Raw genomic sequence first — 12907 nt, 5'->3', positions numbered from 1 at the left:
GAGAGAGACCTTCTTGTGTAATTGTTCTCCTTCTCTCACACACATGTAAAATTACCACTGTCACATTTACAAACCTAAATTAGGAATGCAAACAAGCTCAGAACCAAAGTGCCAACAGGGCCATATGCAAACAGCAATGAGCTCAACACCACTGAAGGCCACAATGAAGCGGAAAGACAACTTTTTAGGGGTACAGATCCATTCTATGACAACAACCTTAATAGATAAGCATGGACACACTGACACTCATCACCATCTATATAAATCGATCCAGCACAAAAATATGACCAATGCACGGAACAGCATCGCAAAAGGCAGGATGATAAAATATGCTTTTACTCACCAATACTGAGGGCTGACTTGAAGAGAAAGGTGACACGGCGATTCTTTCTCTGGGCAAACTTTTTGATGACTTTGGGAATGAAGTCATGTTGCTGCTGAATCAGCTGGCTTTGGATAGACAACATGGCCAATGCGTTGAGTCGCGGCTGTCCCATGGTATTGCGAGTGTGGTGGTACAGAGTGGTCAGGTCAGACTTCAACCTTTCCTCGTTTCCTAGAGGCCATAGTTTCACCGCACAGTCAAGCTCAGATGTAGGGAATGACAGGACAAATTGTGGGAAGAGCGAGCTGTCAACCAGCTTGGCAGCAATCAGGTGGTCACTTTGTGAAACCCTCTGCTCCACCTGGGAGATGACTGTGTCGCATGCCTCCTTCATCACCGGCACTGTGTTGGTTACTCATCGCCCTGGCTCGTCTGTTCCATCGTGAACGGTGGCAGCCAATTCATCAATTTGCTTCTGCATATTCTGGACATTCTCTTTGAAACGGGTGAGCGCACTGCTAATCCCAGATGTATCGATGCTCCGTTTTTGCAAAGTGTTGTATAAAACATCAACTTCTGGCATAAGGAAGAAAAAACATTCCAGCTGCAGAAAGGCTCGGTCACTGAGTTTTTTTGACAGGCCGTATGCCTCACTTATGGTGGCCTCATCCCATCCTGGTTGTGTGCGTATGTCCTCCATACACAGGAGCAGCGCAGCGTGGTTTTCCCAAACTGCATTGACAGTTCTACTTTTAAAGTTCCATCGTACAGTGGGTGGCCTCAGAATGTGTCTCTGTGTTGCCTCAGCAAGTGCCGCAACATGTTTTGTCATCGAAAAAGGGTGGCAAAAGCAGTTAAATCTGCAAAAAATACTTTCAGGATGCTCATCTTTGCTGAACAAAGTTGCTGCAAGGTCAGGTTCAGCTGGTGAGCATAGCAGTGAACAAACTGGGCATGTGGGTAAGTCTCTTTCATTAGCGTCTGTACCCCTCGGACGTTTCTACTCATTACAGCCGGACCATCATAAGTCTGAGCGATCAGCTTTTCTCCCAGCTTCATTGGTTCCAGCACACCCTTGATGCTATTAGAGAGGCTGAGTCCAGTTTTATCTTTGACTTCCACAAACTTCAAAAACCTCTTTGTCACTGTATTGTCAGGCAACATGTATCGCAACGCAACCACCATTTGTGATTTACAGGAGACAGTTGTCTCATCTGCCTGTATGGCAACAAATGATGTCTTGTCCACTTGCTTGGCTAGCTCCTCCCTGTACACTTCATACATACAGTCTAACAGTTCATTTTGTACAGTGCTATATGTCCCTTTGAAGATGGGCTGAGCGTCATAGTGCCTCTGAAGTCTCAAATCGCACTCACACATAGTCTCGAAAATGCATCTGAATATTCCAGGATTCAGGTAGTCAACCTACTTGTCATGCCTCCCGCAGTGCGGTTTCACATTTTCCACACAGTTTAATACATGTTATGATCCGACTGAGAACGTACCTGTTTTCCTCCACCTGTTTGTTATGCTGCTCAATGGAGCGCCTGTATGCACTGTCAACTTGGGCTGCGACATTTACCCTTCCAAGTAAGCCCAATTTCACAGCATTGTCCAGATGACTCCCGCTGCTCTCATGTTTTGCAATCCCCTCAGAAAGATGTTTCAAATCTTTGTAACCCATTCTTGACCAAGTACCATCTCCACCAAATAGTAGACATGGAAAACAGAAGAGTGCCTTTGGAAAATGAGCCGGTGCTCGAGTATGAAATCCACTTTATTCATTTTCTCAAGTTATCTGGCGTTTGTGACGCTAACAAGCTAACTAAGACAATCTACCCGACTGATGTTGGTGGCAGACAGACAGACAGCCAATCAGGTCTAAAATACAAAATTACGCTGTAGTGGGGCTACCGGCTGTCAGCCCCACATGGCATCAAATTTGTGTGATCTACATTGATCACACTAACATTCTTAATATGCATATTCATATTTTCACACGTACAAAGTACATTGCATTGTGAGAGAGGGGCTAGCCCCACATTCATGCTTAGCCTATGGCCTACTACTGTGAACTCAAATCGGTAGAACGCAGTATGAAGCAGCAAGGCAGGGACCAATGAACATAAAATAAAATCCTAACACAAATGATATGCAATTTAGGAAGATGATATATTCATAGATAATAAATTATAGGTAGTAATCTTCGAGAAATAAAAATAACATAATTTTGTTGCAGTTCTTTCTGTTGACAACAGGTGGGGCTGTGCCTCACCTGCCCCTAATGACCAGTCGACCCTGTTTGTTACAACGACTGTGCAAAGACAGCGATCGTGACTGTCAACCCTTTCAGATAGTAAAAGAGAGGGTCTAGAAAACGCATGCATGGAAATGAGCGGTTTTGTATGAAAAGGGGCATTCACAATCTGTTGCGTAATCCTTAAGTAATAAGGCCTTCCATTTATTTCTAATAATAATCACCCCTTATTTGAAATGAAGAACATACACTGTACAACATTTTATTATATTGTGTTCAAAGAATAGTAGACCCTGATGATGTCATGTCTTGCGCATTGATGACTCCTCCCAGTGTGCTGTTGCCTTCCAGACCAACAAGGAGATCAGTTTTGTCAGTGAGACTAAAAGCTTTGCTAAGAAAGCAAGGTCTTGCCGTTAGTATTTTTTATAAAAAATACGAATATGGTCTGTGGGGGATTTACCTGCTCTAAAAATGCCCTCTGTTCCTTAAATGTGGTTTACATTGTAAGTATTGAAGTCATACAACTTAGCTAGCTAGTTAGCATCTTAGCTAGCTAACATTAACTAGTTAGCTTGCTACACAGATTGCTACTGTACCTAACGTTAGCTAACTGACAAATAGAAGATTGTGTAACCAACTTTAATACATTTGCATTTCACTTAGCTAACTAACTGACTTACCGTTGCATGTCCTAACTGGTCTTATGGGTACGGTATTGTTAGGTGTTTGTGTGGATCTATTTCTTTAGGTTAATTAGCTATGTAGTTAGATGTGTTGTCACGTTAGATAACCAGATAACTGTATTCTCCTACCTGACACTAACGTTAGCTAACCGATTCATCTGAAACGCATCATTGCTTGCTGGGAATAATAGCTACCTACCTACATAGGTAAGCTAATGCTGTAGCTAACGTTAGCCAACCACTTTGTGCCCACTATTGTACATCATAACTAACCACTTTCCCTCTGGTTCTCTAATTTCCCCCCGGGAACCCCTAGCCAGATCTATTCCAGAGCTAACCTAATTCAAACTGTGAATTACTCATGAAGCCTTTAAATAGACGAGCCAGGTGAGCTAGTGCAGAGTTGCAACAATTTGAAATGTGTAGGGTTTCCCGAGGCGAGGTTTGAGACTGAGCTAACATACTTTTTTGAGCTAACTGGATTTAGCTAGATATTCCTGCTATTTAGCAAGAACACAATGTCAGTGTTATCTCTATCGACCTCTGGATTGTCACTGACACGTGTTACAGCTGTTCCAATAGCCAAGGTCGAGTGGACAATTTATTGCATAGTTCTCTTTATCAGTTTAGCCCCTTCAATTAGATAAACTATGTGTGTGTGTGGTGTTTGGATACATGCTTCAGTCTAGCTTATGTAGCTATTTTCCTGTACTGTGTCTCAACAGTTTTGCATTAATGAGACACTGGTCCCTAACTAGATTGTTTGTTTACCTTTTGCTATGACTTCTTTCTAGCCTGGTTCCAGATCTATTTGTACAGTCTTGTTAAGTTCTATGAGCATTGTAAATGTACACCATTACCAGGCATTAGCCAAGGAACTGAACTCCTTCGACGTGCATTCAGATCAAGAGAGATATAGAGTTCCATCCCACCTGCCGGCATCGCATCCAGACCTGAGCGCATGTCACAGTAGTCGAGATCCTTGGCTAAATGTCAGTTCACGACCATTTGTGGGACCAGGTCAACTGTGTCTAATTGATGTTTTTCTCATCAGCTGGTAGGTCTGCTCCTGATAGGGGTGGCAGCATGGGGGAAGGAGTTTGGCATTGTGTCTAGCATCCACATAATCGGTGGGGTCATAGCCGTGGGCTTCTTCCTGCTTCTCATAGCCATCGTGGGACTCATCGGAGCCATCCACCACCACCAAGTCATGCTCTTTTTCGTATCCTTTAAATGTACAGTTGGAAGAAGTCTCCTAACAGGGCTCAGGGCTCCTAACAAACCCCTCTCTCACATGGTTTGAATCAGAAACTGGTGGGTTTTAACAACATTTTCACTAACTTAATTGGTATGGCAACAGAACAGATTGGAGACTCTCCCGGTTAGTTCTGAATACACAGGACGTGATGTTTGAATCCTTCGGGCCAATACAGATTGTGAGCGCTCATAAACTGCTTGAAGGAGGACGCCTTCCACAGTAAATTCCATGTCCGTTTTGATTGTAGACTGTGTTACGGCGCTGACATAACTGTGTTGTATAGATAGGCGTAGGGTAGATATTTTAAAAAAAAAAAAATTTTTAAGCAGCCGTCTTATATGTTTTGCTGATATGCTCACAACATCTCCGGGAGGCTCAACAGTGGAATTACTGTGTCATGCCACACCTGTCAGCTAGCGCCGACGTTGCCGTCGTGGTCTGGCGTATGACTTAGCCAATCTGTTGGCAGACGTTGCCACAGATCTGCAGCATTGACAGGGAAAGGCATTGCCTTCTCCCTGCTCTACATCAGCTCGTCCTCTCGTGTGAGTCATCCACAGCATCCTCCCAAAGCTCGGTTAACGCCGCTAAGCAGGCGGGTTGCAGGGAGCTGGGCCGTGGTATCGGGGCTGGTCTTAGGGAGGGAACTGGCCGTTTCAATGTAAAAAAAAATAAAGTGAAAAGGGTTGAGATTAATACAATGTCAGTTTGCATCTGAACACTTCCGCAGTTTTTTTTAAGTACAATTTTGATTGGAAATGTATAGACTTTGTCTCTGCGCTTAGCTCTATGGTTTGCTAAACATCCAAAACGATATTTGGTTTACGTTTTAAAGTGGAAATTGTCTGAATGTAATTTAGTTACTGTGGAATTTGCACATCAGCCGTATCTGCTGCTGCCAGGCTCTTCATCACACGGTTGTGTCTGTGTGGACAGTAGCGGTCAAAAGGGTGTTTCTTTAGTTTTACTATTGTCCATATTAAACGATAATAGTGAAGACATAACTATGAAATAACACATGGAATCAGGTAGTATCCACAAAAGAAGTGTTATCCAAACACATTTACATTTTACATTCTTCAGAGTAGCCTCCCTCTTGCTTTGATGACAGCATTGCACACTCTTGGCATTCTCTCAGCCAGCTTTGCGAACCTGTTAAGACGTGACTGGTGTTGCACACAGGAGGCCAGCTTTCTCAGAGTCCTGTGTCCCTGAATTGTACAGCAGTAGAATGAATGCTTTGCAGTTAACTGTTTCATTATGCGACCAGGTTTTGAATGTGGCCCAGGGGTCCTGTTCAGGACAGTGCGGTTATACCGTAACGGCCAGGTTTAGGGGGTTGGTATTCAGAGAACCCGGAATGGCTCTGGAGGGCATGTCCAGTGCGAGTGTCTGCTGTGGGGTAGGGACAGGGTTATAAATTGGATTCTACAAAAATTGGGAAGGAAAGCAGGGGGTAAATACAGTGAAGCGAATCTTCCTCTTCCCGTTTGTTGCTTTCCCCACGGTGTCACTGTCGGAATATCTGCTGCCACTGCTTTCCTTGGGGTCCGCTTCTGTCCCATCGCTGTTTCTCGACCCACTGTGTCATCTGTAGTCCCACTGTGGTGGATTTAAGCTCTTCTGTACCAGAGAAGCAGCTCAGGTAAGGACCCCATTGACATGGAGGCCAGTCCTGAGTAGGTGTCGTGGTGTTCGTCAGTTGGGGCCGGATCAGCCTGTGTGAGGGAGTTGACAGCGGCCGGATCAGGTGGGGCTCACAGCCCAAACTTGCCCGGATCCAGAGGCATGTTTGCCTGGAAGCCCGGACCTGGCAACGCTCTCAGGGCCTCTGATGGTCTCCTGCTTTAGCACCTGGGCTCGACGTGTGTGTCCTTACATCATACCACCTGCCACAGCGGTGGAGGGAACGCTAAGACACCTGTGATGAAATGCTCTGGCTTTAACACAGAATGAATGACTGTTGATTAATCACACTTGTTGTTTGCTTAACCAGGCGCTCATAGTACATGATCATTCTTTTCCTGGTATTCCTCGTCCAGTTCGGGGTGTCTTGCTCCTGCTTGGCCATGAACCAAGGGCAGCAGGTCAGTACCCCTTTGGTTGAATCAACCCCCTAGGAATGTGGATTCTCTTCCTTTATCCATTTCCACTAGGCCTTGTGACTTTCTCCCGTTTGTCTCTGTACAAGAATTAGCTAGCCAACCAAAAATGTATGTGTACTTGATAGGGTTGCACGATTAATCTAATCATAATCGAAAAGTCTTAGACATGTGCGATATCCAAATTGCCAACTTGTACGATTTTCAGCTCCAAGAAATATGAATGATGCGCGCTTCACGCAAGGCAATGGGGCATGCATCGTGCATCTGTAATAGTTTTTCTTGCGGGTGCTGTAGGTCTTTTTATAGATTACCTAAATACCTGGACATATTTTGTTTAAATGTTAGTTTGTGTTAACTCTGCAAGTGCTAGCGAAGACGTCCGGTTTAAGTTAGCGAGTGGCACCGAGATATTGTCCCACATATAAAACAGCATGGTTATTAAAAGTTTTGGCTTCAATGCTGCTACCTACAAACAGCCCAAACTTAATAAAATTAGAAATGTTGCCTAACCAGCTGTGGCAACAACACAAACACAGCAAATGCCATTGCATTAAATGAGCAGTTAAACAGAGTTACGAATAGACACAGACTGCACCTTCAAATCGGTAATAAGTGTAAAATAGAAAGCACAGAATTTTAAATTGATTTGTATTCAGTTGAATAGCACATTATGTAGGCTATGATCCCTATTTTTATGTGAGATTCTCTACACTGTTTACACCCATAATAACCATAATTGCAATATTTGTCAAATAAATCGCGATTCAATATTTCATCCAAATCGTGCAGCCCTAATACTTGGCCATGTCACCTGGGCTAAAAGCATCTACTAAAATGGCATTTGTCTTGTGATGGTGTCCTTTTTTTTTTTCTTTTCAGGAGAAGCTGCTGAACTCTACCTGGAGTCTGATGAGCAACAACACCAAGGGAGAGTTGGAGAGGCAGTTGGACTGCTGTGGCCTGTTCAACACCACCCTCGGCCAGCCGCAGTTCACCAAGGACATGTTCAGCTGCACTGCTGTAAGTGTCACATTAGGGGTATGCTTGTCTTAGCCACGGAGTTTGTCACCATCAACCTGGATCAATGCCCTGGAACAGTTTTAGAGCAGCGTCATTTGTTTGAGGGGTGTTCGCTTGATGCTCACTAGGTGTGGTGCCGTGGCGCGTGGAGAAGCGCTGAACGTGTTCGTTTGTTTTTGCCACGGTAGTCTTATCGTTCTGCTCGTCCATCTAGTGTGCATGGGGCACACCGCTGAGACTGTCTTGCATTGCAGGCGTGTAAAGGCAGGGACAACTGCTACACCTGCGGGGATAAGATGCTCCAGCACGCCACGGAGGCTCTGAAGATCCTGGGAGGGGTTGGGCTGTTCTTCAGCTTCACTGAGGTGGGTGTGTGTCCGATCCTTCGGTCACAGTGCATTCGGGGGGGGGGGGGGGGGGGGGGAGCATTCAGACCCCTTCACTTTTTCACGCGGAGAACTATCAATTTAATGCCGTTCAGAATGAGGCTGGGGAAAGAGAAGGGATCTGAATCTTTCCTGAGTGCGCTCTATGCACCTCTGAAACGCTTGACTTGATCCTCAACCAAAATGTTTCCGGTTTGAATGTCTTCGCATCGTTTCCACGCAGTTCCAGACGCCGTGGTAGTTCTGCATTCAGGCCGTGTCCGTTCCTCCCGCACTGTGATATGGAAAGCAGTTTTGTGTGACTATCTTGTCTGACTTCCAGATTCTTGGGGTGTGGCTGGCCGTGCGCTACAGGAACCAGAAAGACCCCAGAGCCAATCCAAGTGCTTTCCTATAGTGTGGATAACTCGGCACTGTACAGGCACAACGGGAGGACACACTGGTAACACCATGTAGAATCATCTAGAAACACTCAGGCGTTCAAACTGGACCGCAGTCATCCACACGTTGTGTGTCCCAAATGACCCCCTATTCCCTGTTTTGTGTCCTGGGGCTGAAGGTTGTGCACTATATTGGGCAGGTATGTCAAACTTGCTTTGCAACTTGTGCCGCGTTCTTTTCACGTTGCCGTGGAATGTATTTTGACACCCCCCCCCCCCTCCCCCCCAAAAAATAGTGCCCCACCGAGTGATTATCATTTCTACACTGTTTAAATCGGGTTTTAGTCTTTGCTGTTTGTTTTTACTCGAAGCGCCCCAGGACAGTTTTCTGGGCTTTGGTCGGACACCCCTGGTGTAGGGAATAGAGGGCCGTTTCGGGGACATCTGTAGACATGCAAGTGAGCACAATCTGACTCACTCAGATACACAGTACACATCTTCCTTGAAGACGCACACCGGATTTTGGGGATGATATTCTACCAAGTCATCCAATTATGTACTACACCATCCATTTAATACAGGTCACGACCCAGAAAAATAGACATAATAGTAAGTCATTTGTAACCTCTTACAAATTTGGTGTGCTTAACATCCTGGAATGCGTCTTACGTTGGCACTGTATTAAAACGCATCATCTACCACATTAACCTCAGTTTGTGCAAGCCCCTCTATATATCCTAGTGTAGGTTTGGCTGGAGTTCAATATAATCAATTCTTGTTCTCATGTATGATAGGATGATTGGCTACCTGCACTGGAGTAATGGCCAGCCTGGATTTGAGAACCAGATCTTGATGACTTAACTATTCCAACCCAGAGCCAAGTATATATTCGCTCTCTATCTCTCTCTCTCTCTCTCTCTCTCTCTGTATATATGTGTGTGTGTATATATATATGGCTCTGTTCCAACCATGTAAAGGAAGACATTCTACTGCATGTGTCCTGCTACACAGATATGCCTACATGACCGTGTCTCCCATCCCTGCTGATAACCCTTTCTGTGCAGCGTCTCATAAAATGAACATTTCTGAAGTGAATTCACCTGACTCTCCAGCTTTTCCTCCAACCTCTATGTAGTTTTAATTAGAAGGAATCTGGCCCTCCAGATCAGCGCTAGCAGTGATGTGTGGGACTACAGTATGAGGACGCACCCACTGCTGTCTAATGCATTATTCAGGTGGTTTCTCTCTCTTAACTTGGAAGTGGGATGCTGTGCTTGCTGTTGTTTGATGTCAGAGCTCAGATCGCAGTGGATGTGAGAAAGGAATGGGTGTAGATTGGCTGTGTTGTGTGATGTCGTTTTGAAATGTATGTTTATCTGAGGTACTCCAATTTCTGTGTTTATCGGTGGTATTCAAAAACTGCAGTGAGGTCTGCAAATCTATAAAAAAATAAAAAAAAGGACATCTTATTTTTTGGGAACAAACAAAAATCATTGGCAGCGTGTTTTTGACAACAGTCTTTTGAAAAATAACATTTAGTACCTTTCTTAGTTTTATTTCAAGAAGTGAAAACAGGGAATTGAAAGTTATTAGTCAATAAAAAAATAGAGCACATTTTGGAGATTTTTCATTCGATGTGGAATGGCAGTGCAAGAAATAGGCCATCCCCCTAGTGACAAATAGGCCACACACCCCTAGTAACATTCTGGTGGAAACATTTCAATACCACTGCTGGGATTATATTTACGAAGTTTGATTTGAGATATTAACCTAGTAGGAATATTTATGAATTGAGCAAACTGACTTTACCTTCTCATAAGTAGCTAGATTGCCAATGGACTGCAGCTCTGATTGTCATACATGTATATCCTTGTTTTAAAGTTTTCAGTATCATAAAGGACGGTTTTAATTATTTTGGTGTTCCACACTGTGTTTAAGATTATCATTTGTTTTAAAAATAATAGTAGTAAGTGTAACGTTTTAGTGACCTACAAGTAGTAAAGTACACAAAGACCTTTCTTGCTACTTTAAAGGTCTATTCAGTTTTTTTCTAATTCACTATTGGAAGTTGAACATTTAAAACAATAGCGATAGTTTACCTCTCTGAAAATAGTTAATTGGTTTAGGACAAAGTAAAATTTAAAAAAAGTAGTTGTAGTTAGATATTTTCACTATTTGTATACTTAAAAATATTTGAAATTGTCAATACAATGTCACCGCACCTTTACCTGGAAGGAAAATTATCTGTTATCACAAATTAGGAATGTTATCTGAAAATCAGAAGTTGTGCCTAATTTCCTGAAATCTATTGTGCAACCCTGCTGTATGTGTTAAACATTTTCTTTCAAGCCTAATGCTCAGTTATTTGGTGCATTTATTGTTGTTTTGCTATTTTCTGTTTTTGTCATGTGATTTTGTTCAACAGTGTTAAACTAATTTAAGTAATGTTTTGTGTTTCTTTGTGATTTATTTAAGTGCCAACAATGCACAGCAGTCAATTTTGTTTTTCAGGTTTTGTTCTGGTATAGATTGGATTTGTTATTTAGTAAAACATCACTGATAATTCTGTCTCAGAGGTATGGAGAGGTGTCATGTGGTCTCCATTGATTTCGCTCAGCCTTTAGGACTAATATGAATTGAAATGTCAGTGCTTGTATTACTTGAACCAGTTACGGTAAGTGAATATTGTTTTGATGGTGGATATGGTGCTTCAGTTGAGCCACTGCAAGTTGTAATGCATATATATATTGTCTGTACACATCATATTAACTCTGTACCTGATAGACCATGTATTCTACTTAAAATCCTGTGTGCACATGTTATTCCGTTTCTTGAATTTTTAAGACTTACATTTTAAAATAAAATAAATCTCAATAATACTTTGTTTTAAGGTTTACTTATACCCAGCTATATAAGGCAGTTCACTCTATGTACCACATGGGGGCAGCACAGAGCTTATTCCATTTCAGCTACTTAACACCCATGATGAATCTCAGGAATTGGACTACACCATGGGCATTCAACATTTACCCTGTGAGGTACTGAGCCTGCTGGCTTTTCTGTTCTGCTTTAAAAAAAAAATGGTCCTGCCGGCGTGCCAGGTCTAATTCTGTACCCAATTAAAGGGGGAGGGGTAGTAGTGGAACTGGCAGAGGTCCAGAGTTTAGTTTGATGGGCCTACAGTCTACAGCAATACATTGCTGGAATGTAGCAAACTCAAATGGTCACAAATCGATACAAGATAGTCCAACTGTATCGAATGTAAGTGTGTGACTGCAAGTGTGTAGTCGGGGGAATAATGAATTGGGACTTGGTGGGTCAGTTTTCCCAAGACCAATGAGGCAGAGAATGTTTTTGTGTTTTCCGTGACTGGGAATCCAGTCCTCTTCCATAATTACAGGTGATCTTGGATCCAGTGGCAGCAGACGCTGAGCAGTAATGCTCAAGAGACTGTTCAGTTACATGCATTACTTGCCAACTCACATGAATGGCAAATCCCGTTGAGTAAGCGTTTTAACATGTTTATTAACAATGGGAGCAGAGTCTGAGCTACCGTAACTCCCTATTCTATCCCAGCAAGACAAATTGCTGCCACCAAAGTGATATAATTAGATGTAGTTATCTGGATAGGAGACAGATATTGATTGAATGAACAATCTTCCAAATCGTTGCTCGGTGCCTAATGCAAATTCCTAACCCCCCCCCCCTTGATAGGCTGCTTTCAGGGTGTTTTAATAGGCTGTGTATATGACTAGGACTGGTGGGGGGCCGTGACCAGCCTGTCCCCTGGGGCGTACTGGGAACATTTATGGAAGTGAATTGTGCCTAGTAAGGACTTTAGGTCCTCTGAGTTTCCGGTGTGTGGATGCTAGTGTAGCTTGGACACCTCTCAAGTACACAAACCGTGTGTGTGTGTGTGTGTGTGGTGGGGGGTGGGGGGGGGGGGGGGTTCGGGCACCGTGCAGGTCCACATCATCCCCATCCTGTCAGCGTGCTCTCCTGAGGGCCCACTGCCAGTCCCGGTCCCAAGTAACGCCCTATTCCCTATTTAGTGCTAAACTTCAAAGTCGGGCACGCAGAGCCGGCCGCAATTGAGCTCTGGTCCAGAGTAGTGTGCTGCGGAGTGAGCAGGCCGAATTTGGGACACGGGTCTGTCCCTATCCTGTGATGCATGTCCATATGCCGGGTGTATTATCTTGGAGGAGTGGAGGAGCTGTGGAGATTCACACCGACTGGGATGGCCATCTGGCCCCACACACACATAGTATGGAGCTCTGCGAGGCGGCGCGATGAGGGATACAGAAATTGCAGATTTTGTGTAAATGTGGTGGTCAACCATTTTATGTGCCCGCGTGGGACTGTCGTGTTTACTGTGCGATATATCTTCGAAGATTTAAGTAGGGCCCACCGTATGCATCCAAGGCTACAAATCTGGATTCAATGTCACTGTCTGTTACAGTTATTAGAAATTCCTACATAGTATATTGCAG

The 12907-nt window shown here is 43.8% G+C and overlaps 1 protein-coding gene across 1 annotated transcript; it reads left to right on the top strand.

Annotated features, from left to right (window-relative positions):
- Nucleotides 1-2909: 2909 nt before the first annotated feature.
- tspan31 (tetraspanin 31) lies at nt 2910-11239 on the top strand. The gene is made up of 6 exons (XM_010875227.3): nt 2910-3088; nt 4323-4490; nt 6533-6613; nt 7511-7651; nt 7906-8016; nt 8360-11239. The coding sequence occupies exons 1-6, from the start codon at nt 3026-3028 to the stop codon at nt 8432-8434; spliced, it is 639 nt and encodes a 212-aa protein (XP_010873529.1). The 5' UTR covers nt 2910-3025; the 3' UTR covers nt 8435-11239.
- Nucleotides 11240-12907: the final 1668 nt, after the last annotated feature.

Source organism: Esox lucius, chromosome 12 (genome assembly GCF_011004845.1).
Source record: "Esox lucius isolate fEsoLuc1 chromosome 12, fEsoLuc1.pri, whole genome shotgun sequence".
NCBI lineage: Eukaryota > Metazoa > Chordata > Actinopteri > Esociformes > Esocidae > Esox > Esox lucius.
This window is presented reverse-complemented; position numbering and strand designations above follow the sequence as displayed.

Coding starts and splice junctions, on each gene's coding strand:
- tspan31 (XM_010875227.3), top strand. CDS start 3,026: ATGGTCTGTGGGGGATTTACCTGCTCTAAAAATGCCCTCTGTTCCTTA. Junction 6,614..7,510: donor CCATGAACCAAGGGCAGCAG/GTCAGTACCCCT, acceptor TTTTCTTTTCAG/GAGAAGCTGCTGAACTCTAC. Junction 8,017..8,359: donor TGTTCTTCAGCTTCACTGAG/GTGGGTGTGTGT, acceptor TCTGACTTCCAG/ATTCTTGGGGTGTGGCTGGC.